This window comes from Acomys minous (assembly GCF_964271855.1).
Source record: "Acomys minous genome assembly, chromosome: 17".
In the NCBI taxonomy this organism is placed as follows: Eukaryota; Metazoa; Chordata; class Mammalia; order Rodentia; family Muridae; genus Acomys; species Acomys minous.
In genome coordinates, this window is record NC_140500.1 from 29,382,397 (window position 1) to 29,404,699 (window position 22,303).

A 22,303-nucleotide genomic window follows, 5' to 3' on the forward strand; every position below is an offset into this window, starting at 1 on the left:
ACTACCAGCTGTGCTTTTTATATACAAAGTACTTGCACACACACACACACACACACACACACATTTCTCTCTCTCTCTCTCTCTCTCTCTCTCTTTCTCTCTCTCTCTGTCTGTCTCTCTCTCTCCTTCCCTCCCCCCATCTCTCTGTCTTTGAAGCAGCCACATGCTGTTTGGGATATCCACCCGGGGGTTGGGGAGAAAGCCAGGGCAGGAATGTAAAATTGCTTATAGATTCCAGCCAGACATGACTGGCTCTGGCAGGTTGGGCACCTGAGGACATACATGCTGCCCTCCGTTGATCTCATTACTCATATAGTCACTCACTCAGTCACTCACTCCTCCCTTCATCCCGCTAGCATTTATTAATCAGCTACTGTGTACGCCATTCTGTCCTAGACACTTAGCCCTAAGCTGGGACACTTGTCACGTTCCTGAGAGACAAGCTGAGGGGAGGGTACAGATCCCACTGGCCCCTGGAAATTGGGGGAGTCCAGGTCGGGGATCTTGGTGGATGGATGTCCTTTCTCAGGCTGTCTCTGTTGAGTGGGGAGCTTCATTTTGCTTTCATGAATTCGTTAAAAACAAAGAAAAGAACACTGAGGGAGACTGCATGACCTCATTCCAATGGGTGCTGCTCCTGGTGGGGGCTGTGGCTGGGGTAGGTGGGGACAGGAGACTCCTATAGTCAGCCACAGTCTCTGGCCAGGCTTAGGCTGGAGCCACCTGGCTGGTCTCCGTCTTGGAGGCAGTGGCAGAGGCCTCGTCATCGCCCAGAGGATTCTTGCCACAGCACAGCGTAGTGAGCATGCAGTTCCGGAACTGGAAGGCAAGAGGTACCAGTCAGGACGGGGTCCCACCACCTGCCCAGCCTCAGCCCCACCCCCAGGATGTTTCCTCACCAAGTCTGCTCCCTAGAGGAGCTTGCTAAATGAATGTTGCCCTACCACCAGAGATGCCAGGAACCCAGAACAAGGGGCTTTTGTCATATGACATTCCATGGTGTCCTGTGGATGCGTAGGACCTTCTGTGAATGATCTCGTTTAACTTGAGAGTTTGAGATTTGGCCCTTCTTGTAAAAGAGGAAATCCGAAGCCCAGAGAGGGAGATATTTGATTAGGCCAAGGTCACAAAACCTGAATGTGGCAGAGCTAGGACTTGAACCCAGAGTCTAAGTCCAGAGACCGCATACTTTTCTACGGAGAAACTGGCTTTTAACAGCAGCTTAGTCCCTCTCCTTCCAGAACCAGCATTTTTAGCAACTTCTCAAGCTCTACAGTGAGACCATTTGATTCCCAGTCTTGGAAGTACTTGACATTTTCTGGTTGCTTTTTTTTTTTTTTTCCCCTGAGACAGGGTTTGTAGACTAGGCTGGCCTTGAACTCACAGCGATCCACCTGCCTCTGCCTCCCAAGTGCTGGGATTAAAGGTATGCGCCACCACCGCCCGGCTTTTCTGGTTGCTTTTTGAGACAGACTCACTTGTAGCCCAGGTTGGCCCCCAAATCACTGTATGGCCAAAGACAGCTTTGAACTTCTAATCTGCCTGCTTCGGCCTCCTGGATGCTGGGGTGTAGAGGTGTATTACCACATCCTGCTTTGGCAGGGCACACATCACTGCTTAGCCCAGGCAGATGAATCTCACAGGAGCGGATGTCGGATCACCTGGAGGGCTTACTCCCAGGATACCAAGAGATTGGGAAGTTGCCAACCTGAGAGCTCATAGCCTGCCAGCCGTCTTGGTGGAGCCCCTTTCCCTGGCCATCCTTCCCTGGCCATCTTTCCACCTCCCATTCTTTCCCTCAACCCCTGCCTCATCCCATGCACCTGCTTGTTCATCAAAATGTAGATGACCGGGTTGTAGATGGAAGAGCTCTTGGCAAAGAAAGCTGGCAAGGTCATGAAGATGGGACCAAAGTTGGAGCCTTGGTGGGTGAAGATGTACAAGGCTACACTAGCATAAGGAACCCAGCAGATCAGGAAGAAGATGACCATGAGGATGACCATGCGCGTGACTTCTTTTTCTGCCTTCTGAGTGGTAGCCGACTCCTGCTGCTGGGCAGCGGCCTGCAGGGGTACAGATCTGTGTCCAGCCCGTGGTGTCCATACAGACCCTGGCACCCAACTCTGTCCACCCAGCACAGGTCTGGGGACACACATTAGAGGGCCCCACTCGTACCTCCTTGACTGTGAAGACCAGCTGCCCATAGCAGAAGAAGATGATGACCATAGGGATGGTGAAGTGGACCACGAACATGTAGATGACAAAGGACTCATTGTTGACTTCCGGCTTGAGCGTGTAGTAGTCAATCCCACATGAGCACTGCATGCCCTCGGGGATGTACCTGAGGGTCAGTGCAAGGGATGGTAAGGCCGGCAGGAAACGTAAGTGTGGGGTCCACGGAGGCGGGAGCTCCTGTGGCCCTTGAGAAGCATGGTGTCATTACCTGCTCGCCCCATCACCAGGTGACACTTAACTCATCTCTACCCTCAGGAAATTCTCAAGCTTCCTGCCACTCGACCACACAGCTCTCCTCCTCCAGCCTGCTGCCCTTTGGTGGTTTAGTTGAGTAGGCAGAGGGTATTGGGGAGGAGGGCTGAGGCCCTCCCCATAAGTGCAACAGTTTGGGGATGTGGGTCTCCTAGCAACCACAATGCTTTCTACAATAAGGATGGGCCTCTTGCCATCTACGGGACCTTGTGCAGCTTCTAGAAACAAGGAGGTTGTGATGCTGTCTGAGGATGGTGACACTGGGCTGCACTTAGAAACCCCAGAGTGCCCACTGAGTGTGTCTGTAGACGCTTGCCAAGCCAGGTGGGTGAAGGTAAGGAAAGAGACCAGTGAAGGGTGATGGGCTGTGATTCAGCAAGGGCCACTATGGGGGGCTCCTGGAGACTGGGGAGAGGTATGAGGGGAGAATGGGGATTCTCTGAGGCTCTGGGTACCTAATAACCTGTCCAGGTATCCAAACCACTGTCCCCACCCTCTTTTACTTCACTCATTTGGAGATGACATGGGACCTAATTCCTGGGGCTACAGTGTCACCGTGCATGTTGGGAAGGTTCAGCTTCCCCAGGGGCTGAGGTCCAAGGTCAGAGAGAGAGAGAGAGAAAGCTGCCCATGCCAGGGAGAACTCAACCAAAGAGGATTGTAGTTTGGCCTTGGCTTAGCTGAGGATTAGGGACTCGGCCAAGGTGAAGGGTTGGGGTATCCAAGGGTTCCCTTGCCATGGGGCTCAGAGATGGAATCAGATACATTGCCCCATAACCGTCCCTTTCTTCTCCCCTGCCTTAGACCTTAGCCTGGAAAAGTTGCCAGGATGGCTTTAGGGGACAAGACCATGTTACGTAATGCCTGGGACCAAGCTGCAAGGCTCTGTGTTCTGAATGGGAACCTCACAAAAGCCTTGCCAGACCCCAATACTCAGTGCCATTACCTGGACCAGCCGACAAGAGGGGGAGCAGCGCAGGCCATTGCCATGACCCAGGTGAAGGCCACACCCATAATGGCATGGTTCTCTCCGAAGCGGAAGTTGCTCATGGGCTTGCAGACCACTACGTACCGCTCAATGGCCAGAACCACCAGGGACCACAGGGCAATTTCACCTGTAAGGCAGTTGGTAGCTGTCAGTCCTCCAGCTCTGACCCCAGAGCAGAGAGAGCAAACACCCCAGAGAGGACAGGTTAGCCTGGAAGCCTTTGCTCTGGGACTTGAGCCAGGCCTTACAGATGCAGTGAGTTTGGACCAGCCAGGAGGAAGGAGGGGATGAAGAACCCATGCAGAGGAAATGAGCGAAGGAAACTCCAAAGAGCCAGGAGCCTTTCTGCTTGCTTAGAGCTTTCGGTTCATGAGAGATACTGCCTCAGAATGGTTGGAGCTGTGGCTTAGGGCCGCACCCTGGCTAGTGCTTTGGCAGGGAAAGAAAAGGGGCAGAGGGAGGGTCCAGACGCCAGTCTACATGTCACCCACAGAAGCTCAGTATGGAGATGGGCCACATTATAGACCAGTCTAGGATGTTCTGAATAACAGGAGCACTACCAGCAAGAATTCCTGGACGGCACATGTGACCTGGGCCTGACCTCATAGAGACAAGCACACCAGCATGGCACCCCAGCCTCTTTCCAGAGACTGGGGGTCATGATTACAGAAGGTAACAGAGATGTTCAACACTACCACTAAGGCAGCACCCTGGACACAGGGGACATAAGACAGCACCTTTGAATTTAAAAAAAATTAATAATAATAAAAAAAGACAGCACCTTTGGGACTCATGCAAGCTAGACCCACCAATCATCCTGGCTTTGGGCTTTGCTACACCCGCTTTTCCTGTTTCCTCCTACATACACTGGAGACATCTCTGGGTCCCAGCCAGGAGACCGTGGCTCTGGTTCCAGCCCACTCATATCTCTAAATGAGACTTGCCTGCTCCCTGCCTCAGTTTCCTCAGCTAAACAGGCTCGACTATTCCTTACGATAGCCTCGGTGATTTTCCAGTTGAGTGAGAGAAAATGTTTGGGAGCACCTGGTGTGGCATGGTGGTCCACACTTGTGATCCCAGACCTTGAGAAGCTGAGGCAGGAGAATCAGGAGTTCAAGGGCACCCTCTGCTACATAATTTAAGGCCAGTCTGAACTGGCCTATGTGAGACTCTGCATCTCTCCTCCAAGATAGAAAAAAAGAAAAGAAACAAACGGATCCTTTGAGATTCCCAGTATGTGGAGCATGCACTCCTGATGGAGACTAACAGTTAAGGCAGTAAGATAGATGTGCAGTGCTCTGAGCCAAATTGTCACCTGGACCTGAGGGACCAGGACCTGTGTGTCTTTTCTAGCTTACTCCAGGCACTCAGTTTGAGTCCGCCCCAGCTCAGCTGCCTCAGAGGATATTCTCTCTCTCTCTCTCTCTCTCCCTCTCTCTCTCTCTCTCTCTCTCTCTCTCTCCCTCCCTCCCTCCCTCCCTCCCTCCCTCCCTCCCTCTCTCTCTCTCTCTCTCTCTCTCTCTCTCTCTCTCTCTCTCTCCTGACTCCCCAGAGAGCCCTTGACTTCTCTGAACCCATGTTTTTTGCATTATCCAAAATGAGATAGATGAACATTCAAATGCGTGCTCTCAACAACAGCCTAGCTCAGCACCACAGCGTTTGTCAACGAATAAGCTAGGCCTTTGGATGATAGCGGTTAAAGAGGAGTGGAGAGAGACCCATTTGGCCGCCGCTCCCAAGCTACAGACCCTCCCTAGGCCCTTTCATGCCCCCCTCAGCTCCCACACCACACCCCAGTCCCTCCGCTCATACCGCCCAGTGTGGCAAAGAAGCCCTCGAGGTTGCAGCCTGTGGGCCCAAAAACAAAGTAGCCGTGCAGTGACGTGTACAGTGTGGTGGTGAAGCCTCCGAAGACCATGAAGAGGTCGGCCACGGCCAAGTTGAGCAGGATGTAATTGAGCGGCGTGCGGAGCTTCTTGTGCTGCACCGTGACGTAGAGCGTGAGGAAGTTGATGGGAAAGCCCAGGACGATGAGCAGGAACATGTAAGCTGCCAGCATGGAGAACTGCCATGGTTCAGCCAGGTAGTACTGTGGGTGCTCAAAGGGGCTGCGCACCACGCCCGTGACGTTGGAGAAGGGCACATAGAAATTGGGGCCCTCCGTGCCGTTCATGGCTGCGGCCCTCTAGGCTGCCCCGCGGGCTGTTCGTCGTCGTCGACAGAGACCGAGGCTGCCCGGCGAGCTCAGCCACCTATGGCTCCCACAGCGCGACTCCAGGCACTGACCCCCCCCAGACCCTTATAAAGTGACCTTCTCTCCCTAAGCCAGGGGCTGATTCAGCATCCGGGAGATATCATACTAAGAATACTAATCCCACTGCCGCCTCTGGGGCCTAATTGGCTTGCAGAGGGGCCAAGGTGACATCGCGTGGAGGCCCTTAGGCAAAGAAAGGGTGTCTCATCTTGTCTGCCCGAGACTCCCCAAGGAATTTCTACCCATGTCAGTCTAAGTGGCCCCAGGCTGCGCCTGGAATCTTAGGACCCTAAGTACATTTCTCCATATTGCTCCAGCTGACGACCTCTTCTTAAAGTCACTTTTCCATCCCTTCCCAGGTTACATCCTGACTCATCCAGTCCCTTGGCCCTGACCCTAGCGCATTCGGACAGGCCTGAGCTCTGTGTGCAGTCAGCTCGCTCAGTCCACCACCTCCAGTCTCATCCCACCCCAGGCCCAGCTGCTCAATAACTATTTGTTGCATTCAATTGGAATTTGCTCACTCACTTGTTCATTAAACATTTATGAGCCAGCCACTTGGGAGATAAAAGAGGCGGCCATGGCTCTGCTCGGAGTGCTTCTGGCTTAAGTAAGACTCAGCCAGGGGAGGAAACACATTCCAGTCCAGGGAGGGATGACCGTGGGCTCTGGAGATGGGTACGGCCTGCTGGGATGGGGCAGGACATGGCCCCTGCAGGAGGGAGCAGGATGTCAGGTTCTTCAGGACAGCCTGTGGGGGCCTAGAGGCTGTGGGAGGGGGCCTAAGAAGCTCTGCCTTACCTAGAAGGCAGTGGACATACAGCTGGGTGAATCTCAGGGGCAGCGAGGATGACCAGAGAGACCTGGGCTCTGAGGCTTCAGAACCCTGTGCAGGCTGGGAGCTGCTGCTGCTGCTGCTCCTGGCCTAGGGATGCCAATATGAGGAAGAGGCTGGTCCTGGGATAGGCTTGGTGTCTGAGGATATAAGGCCAGCATCTCTGCCATGTCGTGGTGATGCCCAGGGGTCCCCATGTGTAGAATGATCTAGGCCCACTGTCAGGATGACACGTACATGGAGCAGCCACTGAGTCCCAGACGAGGGATTTGACTCTAGGGGCCCATAGGAGAAAAGAAAGCACTGGCTGCAAGACACCAGCACCCCATGAGATGGTTGTGAGTAGCAGTTACTAGGAAGTACACAGAAAACTTCCCATGGTGCAGCTAGGCTGTACAGCCTAGGAAGATCTCTCCGAGAAGGTAAGGTTGAGCTAAGAGCTGATGATGAGAGAGAACTCCATGCCACTTGCCACATAGCTATCCAGGCAGGGCCCTGGAGCCTGGGTAGAAACTGGCCAGGGAAGTGTTCGTCTCTGAGCCTCCAGGCTCTTAAGGACTCTCTTGCTCAGTCTCTTCACACATGGGATCCCTAGATCTGGCTGCTCAGGAACGCAACTGCTTCCCTGCAGGTGGTTTGAGAAAAGGAACGTAGGGTTGGTATGTGTGTCAGGGCTGGGAGTTGGCCTCCTAGCAGTTTAAGGAGCTTGGCTTGGTGATTAAGACCAATGCTAATGAGGTCAAGGTGGAGCTTCTGATTCTGACATGACACTGGTAGTCACCCCAAGATCTACCCTGCCCCGCACCCGCCTCAGCAGCCTCAGCAGCCAGCTTGTGTTTGGGACAGCTGAGAGGCTTCGTTATGGTCTCTTGGGGGGCTTTGCCCATCCCCTAGGCTCTAATGTGAGACTACAGGACAGTCAGGTGGGCAAGGTCACCTCTGGAAAGATGGCCCTTCTCTAAGTTGGGTAACAGAGGCTGTATCACAGGTTGAAAGCTGTCACTGAGATGAGGGGACATTGGAGTCTGTACAGTGTGTTGGTTCAGTGAGAAAAGCTCAGAGTGAGCTGAGAGGGTCAGAAGATGTTATCAGCTCTGATTGGCCTAGTGCATCTTCACTTGCAGAGAGACCAAGGCCTAGAGTCCACAGTGGGCCTTTAAAGTCACGTGATTGTCCAGCAACAGCCAGAGTTATAATTATACAATCTACAGAGTTCTGGGGGTTTCTGTTGCCTTTCTCCCCCACCAAAACATAGTTCTTGGGAGAGGCCTGCCTGTCTGCCTCATCGAAGCAACAAGTCACTAGAGGAAAAGGCCCAGACTGAGTCACACGGACTCAAATGGAGCAGCGAGCGCCCAAGGCAGATTCTAGCCTGTGTCTCTGAGGCACCCCAATATCCTGGAAAGCCCCACTTCCCCCTCTGGACCTTTGTTTGCTGGGTCTGGGAAACCTTGGGCACCATAACCATACCTAGACTAAGCCTGGCCTGCTACCCCTACCAGCACAGTTAAGGCAGCATGGCTCCTTTGCACGCACTTGATGTCCCACTCAGGCCCTGGGCCAGCGCAGCAGCACCCCTTCCTTCCTCAACACCTGCTTTTGCAGGCTGATGAAACTCGTCACCTCAGTCCTTCCGATCTCCAAGGAGAGCCATGATCCACGTCCGGGCCCTGCCCCATTGTGTATATTGTCTCCCATCTGCATTGTCACCACCTAGACCAACTTGGTGCCCTCCTACTGACCCACACTCATTTGTGCACCTGGGATGCAGGCCAGCTGAGTCTGTTCCTCTGTGTGTTCAGCTCTTGGTCCATAGCAGTAGGTGTTCAAGACACACCATCCCTGTAGGCTAGGGACCCTCGGCAGAGGTGAAGTTTGCACACAGTCTGGCTGACCTGCGGTCTGTTTTCTCCCTCTCAAGTCAGGGGTATTAAAGATGCTACACAAGAGTGGTGGTTACTGGCGCTGGTCAGTGAAGAACTGTGAGGTGCTTGGATGCTGGGGTCCTGGGAAGCTGTCTGAGGCTAGCTATAGCCATGGTGGCCCCTCAGAACACAGGCAGTCGCAGGGCATTGAATGGAGGATTAGGGGCTTAGCCACCAGTGCTAATAGCACTTAAGCCTCAGAAGGAAAAAGTGCTGCTGGGTCAGCAGGCCCCTCCTTTTCTTCTTGCCTGTGGCTTAGTCCTCTTGGTTGTGTCACCAAGGCTTTGCTGAGGACGTCAAGGGAACCCGGAAGAGAGAGGCTTTCCCTCTTTGCACTAATGTTTGTTTCCCATACTCCATTACGCTGAGTGCCGTGCCGTCTCGGGACAGCACAGATGAACAAGGAGAAGCAGCAGTCAGTTCCTAGCTTCAGCAGCCATGAAGAGGGGAAAGGTTAAAAAAACAAAACAAAAAGAACCTGGAGACCGGGCTGGGCATGGTGGCACACCCGACTGTAATCCCAGCACTCAGGAGGCAGAGGCAGAGGCAGAGGCAGGTGGATCGCTCTGAGTTCAAGGCCAGCCTGGTCTACAAAGTGAGTCCAGGATAGCCAGGGCTACACAGAGAAAACCTGTCTCGAAAAACAAACAAACAAAAAACAAAGACCCACAGACACCCCCACTGGCTGTAGCCCAGCCAGTCATCCCCCATCTTCTTCCTCACTGTGGACATGACACATAGCATCAGGATGCAAGCCCTGACAGAGCCTCACCAAGCTGTGTGGCTCCAGCAGCACCCCTCCCTGGTCTCAGCCTCTTCTAGGCAAAACTGGTACCTCCAGGTCCCTGCCCTAACTTCCTTCAGATCAGGTAGGACTCAGCTCAGCTCAGAGAGCAGCACATGGTGCACGGTGCAAAGGTGGGTGTGGGTCCAACTTTGGTTCATCGTGTACGTTTGTTCAAGGGCACAGTCACCATGCCTCAGTCTCACTAGCTGTGAAAGGGCACTCCTAGAGGTTACTTAGACCAGACTTGATGACCCATCAGCAAGAACTGGAGCTGTGGCCAGGCTCAGCCTCAAGAGCTTGGCTCCTAGCAGGACTCTCCAGAATTTCTGTGTTATGGGCTGAGAGGATGCGCGCCGGCATCTCAGACAGCCCCCCTGCCTCCAGCCATAGACCATCTGATCTGTCACTGTGATTGACGCCTGTTGGTTAGCTGGCACTGTTTCCTCCCTCGTCCCACTTTTTTCCCAGCCATATGCAAATGATTTCAGTTCAAGGCACGCGCTAATGGAAATCCTAACACATTAATAAATGTTTAGTGCGAGAGAGAGCATGCATGATCATAAGCAATTAGACACTTGACGGAGGAGTTGTGTTGGCACAACTGTCTGGCTCCCTCCTTCACTCCCTCCATCATCGCCACAGAGGCAGAGGGGGCTAGAAGGACCATGCCTGGCCTCTGTTGCCCACTCTACCCGTCTCTTCATCCCAGCAGTAGGCATGTTACCACCAGCCTTACAAGGGGGTCTTCAGCATGGCTGGCAGATGCTCAGTCTCCTTGCCTGTTAAGATAGTGGGGGATGGGGTGCTGTGTTGCTGTCTGTCCATGGGCACGGGGCATAGGAGAAGGCGATAGGGATTGCAACTCTAGGTGCCCCCTCACGGCTAGAAGCCTTGGGGGCCCTAACATCTGCTGTTTTTTCCAGTCATAACCAACACAAGGGCTATGGCTGCAGAGAAGTGCCCTGTAGGGGGGAGTTCTCCTTCCAGAGTCTGCCTGATGCCCCTCCTATACTTTCTGTGGACCCCCACTGAGGCCCCACGCTTCGTGCCCTGGAGTGAAAGGAAGGAGCCAAGGGCTCAGTTCCCATGGGAGCAGACCCCATGACTGCTGTTCAAGGCAGGCTCCAGGGGCTCCAAGGACAAGACTATTCTTTGGAGCCAGGTATCCTATTTTCTTGTCAAGATGGATCCCCATTAAACCAAAATAAATAAACAACAACAAAACCACCCATGCCTCTGCCCCTTCCCGAGCTGCCATTTGATTCGATTACGTTTTAAGAGCATGAAAAAGCAATGTTCCTTTAGGATCAAATTAGAAACAGGTGCACTTTTGCATAAGGAAATTAAGTTGCAGACAATATGAGGATTTGCTAAAACACAGACACTGATGAAAATGAGTAGCACTTTTATTTGTCGTTATTGAGGCAATCTGTTGGCAAAGTGTACACAGTAACGGTCTGACAGATCTACGGACTCCAGCAGGCTGCTGTGAACACTTCAGCCCTTCTAAAAGTAACAGATTTTTTTTTTCTTAGAAAATATATGTGCGTTCTCTTCCCCATCCTCTGGTGCTATTTACAAGGCATGAAATGCCATAAATAGGAAAACCGTGGTTACACAAAGCGAGGCCCCTCCCCAACATACTAACTTCATCTGGGCAGGAGACATGTTCTGAGGGTTTAATTCTTTCTCCCCAGCAGTGTGGGGACAGCAAGGAGGCCAGGGGAGCAGGTGGTCCCAGAGGCCAGTCACTGCTCACGGGCCAGTATCATCGATGCGCCTCCGGCAGTAGGGGCAGCAGGCATGCTGGAGTACCAGCAGCTCATAGTCCTCCGAATGGAACATCTGAGGAGAGAAAGCCCATGACACAGGGAAGCAGGGCCAGGTGCCACTCAAGCCCTGAGCCCTGGCTGGGACATGCTGCCCCGAGAGGAAGCAGCTAAGCGGTGAGTTGCTGTCAGCAACAGCAGACCTGAAATGCATCGGTCTGCGGACAGGAGGGCTCTTTATTCTGAATGAAGTTCACAGGTACATCATCCCTCATTCAGGGGAGTGCAAAGCAGGAACCAGGTAAGGTCCACTACAGCCAGCTGGGCAGATGCAAGGGAGGGGCAGGCTGTGGACAGCTCATGATCTTCCCTCTACACGCCCAGCTTCCCAAGGGAGATGCTGAGAATGGAAAAGTAGGAGAGACTGCCAGCAGGAGGCTGGGTACCTGAAAGCAGGAGGGGCACATGGTGATGGAGGCATCAGGCAGCAGCGAGCGGAAATACTGCCATTGCAGCGGTGGGGGCCAGCGCTTGATGAGAACATCCCTTCGGCTCATGGAGCGCAGCACCGAGCGGTTCACCACCACAGGCACAAACTCGGAGCCACCTTGCTGTGTGTGTGGAATGTACATGGGTATCATGCCCTTGGCCTGATCCCAGGACCCTTGGGGGCCAAAGGGACACTCTCACATCTCAACTCCTGGCAGCCCTGACAGTGACGTGCTCCCATGCCAGCACCAAAGTGGACTCGAACCACCCAGTCACCACAGGAAGTTGTCTGGCACGCTTTCTGCCATGTCTGAAGTTGTAGCTAACTGCCACACTAACTGAGGGTCCCTATGCGTCTGGGAGAAAGCTCTGATTACTTTCCACGAGCCCTCTCAGTACCCTGCCTCTTGAGATGTCATCTCACCTCAAAGCTCAGCTTGGCTGTGAACGGGTCATCGTCTCCTATGGAGTCCATGGTCTCATCCAACCTCAACGTCTGGGAATCTGGAAGGTTCTAGTTAAGGATGGAGCTAGAGACCCAGTCAGGTACAGGTACCACCCTCCAGCACACATGTTCACTCCCAGGAGCTCACTAGGTGATACCTCTCACAGACTTGGGGAGAGTGGTACAGTGGCTGGGAGAGACCTCCAGGTAGAAGGTGGGGGACGGGTGGCACAGGCCAGAGAAAGAGAAAAGGGCCCCATTGGGATCATCTGCTTCCCCTATCCTCTAGACACACCATGGCTCATAAGAAGTGGCTGTCCAAAGGCCCTGAGTGGGTGGGGAACATAGGCCCAGCTGCCATTTGAGAAACTCAGCAGTCACAGCCAGCCATGGAATGAAGGAACCCAGTTATAGAACCCAGTCCTACCAATCTGGCATGAGGCACAGGCAGAAGGGCCTTATGTAGGGACTAGGTGGATGTGGCCAATTGTTCCAGTGAGACGCTCCAAAGGTGTTAAAATACCACAGGGGACCAGCTGTGTATGCATAGTGTGTGTGCGCGCATACATATTACTGGTGTCCGTCTCTGTAACTGGATGGAGGTGGGAGGAGCTACCTAAGGATGAAGCACTTGGAAGGCAGAGTCAGGGGACAGACAGAGAGGCCTCCAGGAGAATGGAATGCACAACCGGGAGCTGCACTCCATTTCCTCAGCCTGAGTAGTGATTGCTGCCGCTGTATGAAGCAGCTAGCTGGGAAGAGAGCTGGGGATCCCTCACATATACACAGCACACCTTCTGCTTAGCTGGGGCCAGAAGCATCATCAGTGCCTTCAGGAGCAGGGCAGAGGCCTTACAGGAAGATGGCGTCACTCTCCTTGTACCTGCAGGATCTGGCCAACTCTCTGCCCACTCTCAAGTTGGTCCAGTCTGCGTGGGGACCTCCCCAGTCTTTCTTGCTCTCGTCCTTTGGTCCCTGCCTGCTGGCACAGCCCATGCTGAGGCCCCCCACCCTGGCTGGCCCGAGCCAAGAGCACAGGATACTGCTGCCTGCGATCTCCTGCCATTTGCCCTCCCTCTTGTGTCTTGGTGCCTCCAGATCGATGAGGGCAACAGCTTCTTCGTCAGTGATTCCCTCTTCCAGGTAGAATTCCACCAGGTGCAGCACCTCTGGAGGGACAGGGAGGGACTGGGGGACGGCCTCACAAGAGCTTAGGACTGCCACTCACACCAGGCAGTGTGTGAGCAGGTGGAATGGCCAGAGCATGCCCTCTTCCCCAAGCAGCCTCTCCACAGGCAAGGGGCACAGCGTATGTGAGAGGACCAGGCCTCCAGCAGCCCTCTCCGCAGTGGCTGCTTTGAAGGGAGTGGGAAAGGACAGCTCCCTCAGCCTCTCAGAGGACAGCTCCCTCAGCCTCTCAGACTGAACAATGAACCCTGGCTTGTCAGTATGACAAGAGTGGGGCTTCTGGCTGGGGACATACCGGGCTTTGCCTCTGTGGATCTTGAGAGCAATTCTGCTTCAAGGCATGGTAGCATAACCTTATCACAGTGTCACGTGTCTGTAAGCAGTGGGGTAGCTCACCATAGGAAGAGGCGGAGAAGATGAAAGGCTGGCGGCAGTTGATGCACACGTTGCCCAGGTTGTTCAGCAGTGGGTTGTTGGTAGAACAGCGGTAGCACAAGGGTACCAGCTCCTACAAAACAAACACACATCTGCCCAGGCTGAACCAGAAGTGTGCGCATCTCCACTTCCTTCCAGGGCCAAAGACTGCATGCTGTGGGGAGGCTGGCCAAGTGAAGCCTACACCTGGGGCCCACTACCCCAGACATCTCCTCCAAGCCAGGGCTCAGCGGGACACTGTCTTCACAGGAACAACTGTCACTTGCTGCCACTCACCAGGCACATCATTTATGCTGCACAAGTAGCCTCCTACCACCTGCGGGGAAGGGTTTAGGCATGCCCAACTGACAAAGCAGGACACTCAGGCACTGGAAGCCTAAGGCACAGCGAGGAGGCAAAAGATCCAGGATTTGAACCCAGGCCTATCTGATGACAAGTCTCTTCTCTGAGCATAAAATCAGAGCTATATAGACCTGGGTTGTCCATGCTGCAGGAGACTTGTTGGGATGGGGCTTGGGAGAGGACAAGGGCTCCCAGGAAGAGGAGCCTTCCCTAAGCAAAGCTTGAGGGAAGAGACATGTCCTGGGCATGGAGGGGACCAGTGACAGGGTTCTGGTCAGTGGCTTCAGGGTGGGCTGGAGTGCAGCAGGAGGAGTGAATCAGTACACTGGCAGGGGAGCCAAGAACACAGCAGCCATCTTCCAAACAGAATCCAGCCAGGCTCAAAGGCATGCCCTTACCTCACTGTCATGGAAGGGCTTGGAGCGGATGGTCAGGGTGCCCAGCTCAATGGACTTCTGAATCCTGGCGGGGATCTGCAGCCCCTGGAGCTTGTCGTAGGCATGCCGGGCCAACTTGTAGGCGCCCAGGGCCTTGCTCTGCTTGGCCAGGGTGAAGAGTGTATTCCTGCCATTGGCAAGGTTAAGGACAGCAGAGGTGTGACGCAGAGCCAACACTACCCACCCTAGGCTGGAAAGCACCTTGTGCTGGTACCAGATCATAGGCAGGCACTAAAGAGATATTTGCTCATTTTGAGATACGTGTTTCTAGGACAGCAAGGCCCAGGGATCTTTCCAGAAACAAAGGCAGTACAGGGTCTTTTTTGCCTCTTTTTTGCGGGTGGGGTAATACCATGGTCTCACTCTGTAGCCTAGGCTAACCTCAATCTTTTGGTGCTGAGATAGCAGCCATAACCTGACTTAAGACTTTGGGCCTCCTGGTTGCTTTCCCTGCCTTGTTGCACCTGCTGACCCAGATCAAGGATACCTAGAATCAGGTGTTCTCCTGCTCTAGCCCTACCAGCTGGTGTAGCCTGGTTCACAGGGGCCACACAGCGCGGAAGACACCTGTACTCTCAGGGTCGCTCTGTGTGCTTTATGTAAGGACAAGAAGCCTCTGTATGTCACGTGAGGTCACCTCCAGTCCCGGCTGCGCCAAGGCTCTTCCTATCCTCCCTGTCTCCCTGGCATCCCAAGTCACATGTCCCTCAGTCCCCTTCCTTAGGGTGACCTCTCCACCACCATTCCAGCAACATATGCTGGTAGGTCTCCTTGTCTGTTCCACTGTAATTCCTCTGAGTCATACACCGCGCTGCGTCTGTGACCACACCAGGGAGGCTCAGCATCCAAGTTAGCCAAACTGTGCATCAACAGAGCTTTCAGGTCAAGTTAGATTCAGGTACCAAGGGTAGAAGGTATGGCTGTGGTGGTTTCTTTAGTGTGCCTGACCTACCAGTGAAAGGGGTCATCACAGTGAAGGCCATTTATTTGGGGTGCTTTCCCTGAAGAGTAAATAATGGATATAAACCCTCTAGGAAATGAATTCTTATTGGTGAGCTGGGGGTGCTTTTCTGGGAGGGGCTCCTACAGGAGGAAGGCAGGCCAGCCAAATGAGAACAGGGAGATGCCTTGTGACAGGCTGGACCCATTTCCCCTCTGTGCTTCTCGCCCTTCTGTAGCTCTCATTGGCAGGGAAGGGACTCACAGGGACTCACAACACCCCACAGAAGAGCTGGCCTTCTCCACACCCACCTCACAGGGATTCTGTCCACCACCATCCTAGTGATGGTCTTCCCTGCTGCCTTAGTCCGCAGCATGAGGTCGCTTCCTCGGGGCAGCTGTCCCTGAGTAGGCCTAGCCTTCCCTCCATTTTACTCATGGGCACAGTGTATATATCTCTGAAACTGGCCTTGCCTCTTGTCACTGCCCCTACTAGATGGCAGCTTCGTCATCCGAGCTGACGTGGTCCCAGATCAGCAGAAGGCCTCCTTGGGCTTCCTGGTCTCAGCCCCACCCTTCTTGGTTCTGGGAGTCCCAGGACAAGGTGCTGGCCAGAACTGAATTGCAGGCCAGGTATAGCTAGATGGCCCTGAAAGCCAATCTCCCCCTTGGCGCTGGCTGCCGGGCTGCCCAGCTGAGCCTCTCCTCACTCCCCAGTGGCTGCTGAGAGGGGGAGCTTCTGCCAGTAAAGTGCTCTGTGGAGACTGGGAGCCATTAGACAGAGGGCCGGGAGGGTGGGGGTCGGGAGGAGGATACACTTTGGAGATGCCCAAGGGGGTGGCCTTGGTCAGGCTGTGCAGCAAGAACTTGGAGATGTTGAAGAGGGTTTCGGGGAGATCAAAGCTGAACGGCTCCTCCTGCAGCAAAACAGCAGGCATGGCATCCCCCACTGGAAGAAGTGGGGGACACGTTGAGCACCTACAGGTGCTGGCCGTCGCGGCTGGCCCCAGTGGCCTTTAACACAGGCTTGTGGGCTATGTACTTTCAGTCACATGGTTCCAGGCAGGAAAGTGATGCCCTGATAAAGGACAGCCCATGTTACCTGCAGGAATGAGGCAGAGCTGAGATTCAGAGCCAGGGCTGACTCCCCAGCCCCAAAGGCTGCATTTCTCACAGCCACAATGTCCTGGGGATGCTCCATGTCTTCAGCTCAAGACCTTGATGGGAGTGAGGACATTACCTAGTGGGGAGCTTAACCATTTCCTGCAGGACACACAAGTCTCTTTTCTGTTCAACAACTGCCGAAACAAAATGTACCACCAAACACACAATGCCCAGGCTGGCCCAGGCTCTAGCAGGTTGTCTCCAAGACCCCTGGTGGAATGAACAGACCTGAACCCAGAGGTTGCCACAAGTGCAGCCCAGCCCATCAGGGAAGGTTCTGTCCATAGGGCTTGTGCATGGCAAGGACCTGCCTTGATGGGGTCTGACACTGCAAAAAGGCTACAAGTGCAAACCACACTTGAGATGTTGACAGGTGCTGGCTGCCCTCCCACGGGGAGCTCTTCCTAAGATTCTGGCCAGGACTCTCATAACAGATGCCAGGATTGGCCCTTGTGAGACCCAAAGCTGTGAGAAGTGACTTTATTTTGGTGCAGAGCTGGAAGATTCTCTCCAGCAACTTACTCCTGAGTTCCTAACTACATTTATTTTTCTTTTTTCCTCTTCCTTTTGTTTGTTTTTGTTTCTAAGAAAGGCTTTTTACTTAAGTTGGCCTTGATCTCCTTATGCAGCCAAGGATGATCCTCCTGCCTCCACCTTCTGAGTGCTGAGATTCAGGTGTGTGCTACCATGCTGGCTCACCCACGCACATTTCTACAGCCTCTGTGGGCTCTGGGGATTGGTGGAAATATGCCTGAGACACATGCTCTCCTGGGTGTGAGCTGGAAGACTCCAGGCACTAGGTGTACAATCGTCCAGATCAACAGAGCTTCTCTGTGAAGGAAGCTGTGAGGCTGGGGAACGATCTGTGTTTCTCTCTGCCATCTTAGGATCCGCTCACTTGGGGCTGCTTGGCCCCAATGCCAAGTCCTCAACTGTACTGGCCACCACCATGGCCTGCCTGCCACAAATCTTTCCCCCTCTTCTTCTTCACTTGTCCCCCTCCTTGGTGGAGGGATCACCTCCTCAAAGCTTTCCCCACAAGGGGCTGCCCTGCTTACTATAGTGAGAGTTCCTTGTGGCAGGGACTGTCTTGCTCAGGCCTCATCACAGGAACTGTCACACCCAGGCACTGGTTGGGGGAATAGCAAGAAAACAGCTTTGGCCTGGATGCCAGCCTGGGCCTCATAGATGGCCCCTAGCTCAGCACCATGTGTATCAGGAACGGAGCTCAGCTCAGTGGTTAGGTGAGCAGGAAGGAGCAGGAGAGCTAGGAAGACAGGAGCCAAGGGCTAGGCATCCAAGGCAGCTCAGCACACCCAGTGTAGGCTGGACTGTCTCCAACAGCAGCTCCTATGTTCATAGCTTTCCAGATATGTGAGACAAAGGACCTAAATGAAAGATGAGTCGGCTTGAGCCCATAGGTGCTTCTGGCAAAGAGATGGTCCCAGGGCTATGGACAGGCCCTAATGTTTCCCAGAGACTTGGACGGTACAGAGAGAACAGACAAGGGGCAGACACTCAGGGAAAGCAGGTCCCTGAGAGGCCTGAGAGCTGACACTGGACTGAGGAGAGTGGCCTCCTGTAAATGCTGCTGTGAAATCTCCACCTGAGGTACAAGGGGAACAGAGCCACATCTTCAAAGTGATGCGCAGTCTTCACCGACACCCCATCTATCATCTCCATTTCATAGCGATGGGAACTGAAGTACAGAGGAGATGCAGGCTTGCCCAAGGTCACCCATCACAGTGGGACGGGAGGCATCCACACACACCTCTGAACCCACATCCTAGAGACTGAGAGCACAGACTGCAATCAGTAGAGCTCCTGCCCAGGCTGTGCCACTTACTAACTGTGGCTCTTCTCTGTGTGGCACCTGGACTTCCTCATCTTCATGTTCATAGCTCACAGCGAGGCTGAAGGATGAAATGAGTGTGTGTGATAAAGCCTCACTGCCCAACCTCAGCAGGAACCTGGTGTTGTCACTGCTGTAGCCCAGTTTGTTGCCATAGGATGAGCTCACACTGTGGGTTAACTAAGGGCTGAGGAGACATAGGAAGAAGTAGATGCTAACTCATTTAGCGTGGCCTTATCACAAGAATCAGAGGATGGTGGCACACGTCTTTGATCCTAGCACTACGGAGGTAGAGGCAAGCGGATCTCTGTGCTGTTACACAGAGAAATCTTGTCTCAAAAAAATGAATTTTAAAAAATCAGGGAATGATCGCCAGGCGTGGTGGCACACACCTTTAATCGCAGCACTCAGGAGGCAGAGGCAGGCGGCTCAATGTGAATTCAAGGCCAGCCTGGTCTACAAAGTGAGTCTAGGACAGCCAACGCTACACAGAGAAAGCCTGTCTCAAAACAAAACAAAAACAATCAGGGAAAGAGCTTAACCAATTGTGGGTCTTTGGAGATGAGGCTAACCCTCTTGTTTTACAGAGGAGATGAGGGCCAGAGAGAGAACTTACTGATCTAGAAAGGCATCAAATACTGAACTAGAAACTGGAAAGGCCTACCCCAGGTCTGGACTGTAATTCTGAGCCCCACGGTTTGCTTCCTGTCAAAAGGGGCAGGGTGCAAGTGAAGGAACAGCACCATTACTTCCTAAGGAGGGCATGGTTTCTAAGCATTCATCACACAGCCCATCTCTTTAGAGGCTCTTGCTGAGCATGTGACACCCATCAGTCTCCCTGCCACCTTACTGTGTATCGATGAATGGTTTGGTAGCCATGGTACAGCTCGGCCAGGTGCTGGAAATGGTGAAACTTGTCAAGCATCGCATCCTTCTGGGCAGGATCTGCTGTGAGAGAGGAGTGGAGGAGGGGAGGAGAACAGGAAGGGAGGAGAGCAGGAGGGGAGGAGTGCAGGGGGGAGGAGGGAGGGGAAGAGGGGGAGGGGAGGAGGGAGAGGAAGAGGGGGAGGGGAGGAGGGCAGGAGGGGAGGAGAGTAGGAGGGGAGGAAGGAGCACAGGAAGAGAGGAAGGCAGGAAGGCAGGAGCAGGATATGTGTCAAACAGTATCACCTCTTCCTATGCTGCTCAGAGGGGCCAAGAGGGCAACAATGGACAGAGGCCCTGCTAAGAAGTGGTCCATCTTAGATGGAAAGAGTCTTAGCTGGGCAGAGGTCCTGGCCAGTAAGCACCTGAGGCTAGATCTCTCCCAAATCACAGATGGTACCCTCCCAGCTCTGTTCACTGGGCCAGTGCCTGTTATGTCCAGCACTGGACGAGCCCTACTGGCCCAGCTATATCAGAGGAGCCTGGCAGGACAAGGGTGGACAGATGGCATGTTCACCTCAGCTTGTCAGTTATTTACCTGAAGTGCCTATCAATGGCCAGGACAGAAAAACCCCGCCTTGCACTCGGGCCTGATGGTTCTGACTGGGAGCTGACAGCTGTGACACAGGGCAGAGCAGCTCAGGAAGGCACTGTCACTCTGCAGACTTTGCATCTAGTCTTCCCACTACTGCACACTGCCTTGGGCACAGCTATGTTCCTTTCTCTCCTCTTCAGAAATCCTCGGGGCATCATGGGAAGCCATGTGAATGAAAGCAACTCTGAAACTATCTTCCTGACTGGGATGGGGGAGATTCTGAAGAGGGTTATTGTAAGGTGATCTCTTCATCTTTTCATTTAATTAAAAAAACTTTTTTTTTTTTTTTGCCAGAGCTTACTTGGGCCCAGCTCTTGGCTCCCAGGTAGTAAAAGAGAGATGCTTCGAATTAGCAATGTAGGTGGGACCTCCCACCCAGCAGACAGACTGGCAGCCAGTCCTACTTACAGGCTAACTTGAAAGAGATGACAGGCCAGACAGCCATTGCAAGGCAGGCTCAGGGATAAGACACTCAATAAACACACCCAGGCTTTAATGAAACAGCCCTGCTCTTGCGACTTTATCTGATGTCAGAGAGGAGCCAGACAAGAGGTCAGCAGGCTGTCGCTCACTCACCTTGGGCCATGTCGAGACACTGCATGGACAACATCCAGTAATAATAGGCAGCGTCGTTAAATCTGCTCTCCACCACAGCATTGTGTGTGAGCTGCTCCAGCACCCGGACTGCTTCTCCCTGCCTCCCGGCCTTGTGGAATGCTAAGGGCCAGGAAAGCATATGCATGTCATGGGGAGGCAGCATGAAACAGGGAGATCGTGCAGGGCTTACATGAGGCTGCTTGAGAGGCAGGCCACTCTTCAGAGCATCTGTGATGCTGTGTTGCTGAGATGTGCCTCTCAGGCCGCAGCTATAAATAACCAAGGCTACATCCTGAAATAAGCACAGGGAGATACACTCCTTTTGGCTGGGAAATGGCAACCTACTTTAGCAAGGCACGGCAGGGAGAAAATCCGAGGCACCAAAGCCTGGCACTGCCCACAGGGATCTCCAGAAGGAGACTGTGTCTCCCGGGTCGTACTAGCAGGGCCCACTACACTATGGAGCCTGGCAGTTCACAAAACACCTTCACTGTTAATTACTGCATTGAATCCTCAAGACAAAATTCTAAAGAAAACTACCCCCTCTCCTTTTAAATGAGAATGACGAGCTTTGCTAGGTAGAGACAGAGCACCATGCCCAAGGTCAAAGAACAGAAGCAGCCAGTCCTGAACCCATGTTCAGCTGAGTGCTTTCAGATACCAACCTTGAAAGATCTGGCTCAGCTCGCAAAACCAGACATTTGTGAAAACAAGCAAGGAACGTCTCAATCATGCCTATGTCTGTTTAACAGAAATTTCCTGGGCCCCTCGCTATCATATGGCCAACTTCTGGGGACCCTGGGGCTGCCAGAAGACTCTGAGCTCTGACACCTGCCCACATGTGGGCATCAGAGTGACCCACATCTTCTGCCTGCAGAAGACGGAAGGTCTGGCCTTGGTTTATTCTCATCTTCTGTCTCTTGTCTGAGTACCAAGTTACTATGGCGATGGATTCTTGGAAGGGCGGCAGAGACAGATGGATAGGTTGATGTGTTTTGCCCAAACATGCAGATACTTCAGCAACTGGGTGCTCTGGAAGTGCTGAGCAGTAGAGAACATGCCGTCCTTCACAGGGGCTGTAAACGGAGGAGCTCCAGCAGGGGGACATTTGTTGTGCAGTGTGTCAGGAGGTGGCAACTGCTACCATATAGAAGTGTAAATGAGATGCTATGGAATACGACCCACCCACTTCAATTAGGAGACTTTCTAAACAGGCCTAAGAATTAGGCTCCCAGTTGGACAGATCCTGATCCAATTCCGGCTCTGCCGCTCACTAGCTTCGCACAGCACATGTAGCCTCTGCAGCTCTGCAGGGCTGTTGGCAAGATTCAAGGTTACGCAGGTTAAGTGCCCAGCCAGCACCTGCCACAGCGAAGGCGGTCACATCGCTAACCGATGATGAACGTTATCAGTTAATGTGCCACACTTGCTTTGGCTTCAATTTCAGATGCCGTCACACCCCGTGTACGGCTCATTTCACCAACAGAAGCACCAAGGGGCAGAGAGGCTGCTTGGCTTGCCCGAGCCAGAAACAAAGCCCATTTATTTTCTCAGCAGAGGAAAATGAAGGTGAGACTATGCCAGACACGAAGGGCAGTTCTCTCACTTTGTCTTGACAAGGTATGCCTTGGGTCAAGTGACCTCTGTACAGCGTCGCAGCTAGTGTACTACAGACAAATTCCTTTACCTCCTCCAACCTTAGTTTCCTCACCCACAAAATGTCAATAACAGTGATGCCTAGACCAGAGAGCTTCCTGGTTTAAGATTAAAGGGAAGGCACACTGGAGTACAGGTGCTTTGCAAGGTTAATAGGGAGCTGCTGAAGAGCAGGGACACAGCTAGGGTCCTCAA

General features: G+C 53.4%; 2 protein-coding genes across 5 annotated transcripts in view; both read right to left on the reverse strand.

Annotated features, from left to right (window-relative positions):
* Positions 1-390: 390 nt before the first annotated feature.
* Positions 391-5,663, reverse strand: RHO (rhodopsin). Its single transcript, XM_084765215.1, has 5 exons — positions 5,288-5,663; positions 3,434-3,602; positions 2,176-2,341; positions 1,824-2,063; positions 391-819 (listed from the first exon to the last, which is right to left on the reverse strand). Exons 1-5 carry the CDS (start codon positions 5,646-5,648, stop codon positions 709-711), a joined length of 1,047 nt encoding a protein of 348 aa, XP_084621341.1. The 5' UTR covers positions 5,649-5,663; the 3' UTR covers positions 391-708.
* A 5,001-nt stretch (positions 5,664-10,664) lies between these two features.
* Positions 10,665-22,303, reverse strand: part of IFT122 (intraflagellar transport 122) — a 68,438-nt gene continuing 56,799 nt past the window's right edge. For 2 of the 4 annotated variants that reach the window (XM_084765184.1, XM_084765186.1), the window contains 9 exons: positions 20,432-20,572; positions 19,187-19,284; positions 16,137-16,237; positions 14,343-14,508; positions 13,564-13,675; positions 13,023-13,148; positions 11,959-12,038; positions 11,492-11,656; positions 10,665-11,121 (listed from right to left, as the gene is read on the reverse strand). In XM_084765184.1, coding sequence (XP_084621310.1) covers positions 11,032-11,121; positions 11,492-11,656; positions 11,959-12,038; positions 13,023-13,148; positions 13,564-13,675; positions 14,343-14,508; positions 16,137-16,237; positions 19,187-19,284; positions 20,432-20,572 — 1,079 coding nt within the window. In that variant the 3' untranslated portion in view covers positions 10,665-11,031. The remainder of the gene's footprint in view (positions 11,122-11,491; positions 11,657-11,958; positions 12,039-13,022; positions 13,149-13,563; positions 13,676-14,342; positions 14,509-16,136; positions 16,238-19,186; positions 19,285-20,431; positions 20,573-22,303) is intronic. The other 2 variants (XM_084765185.1, XM_084765187.1) reach the window with 1 other exon arrangement.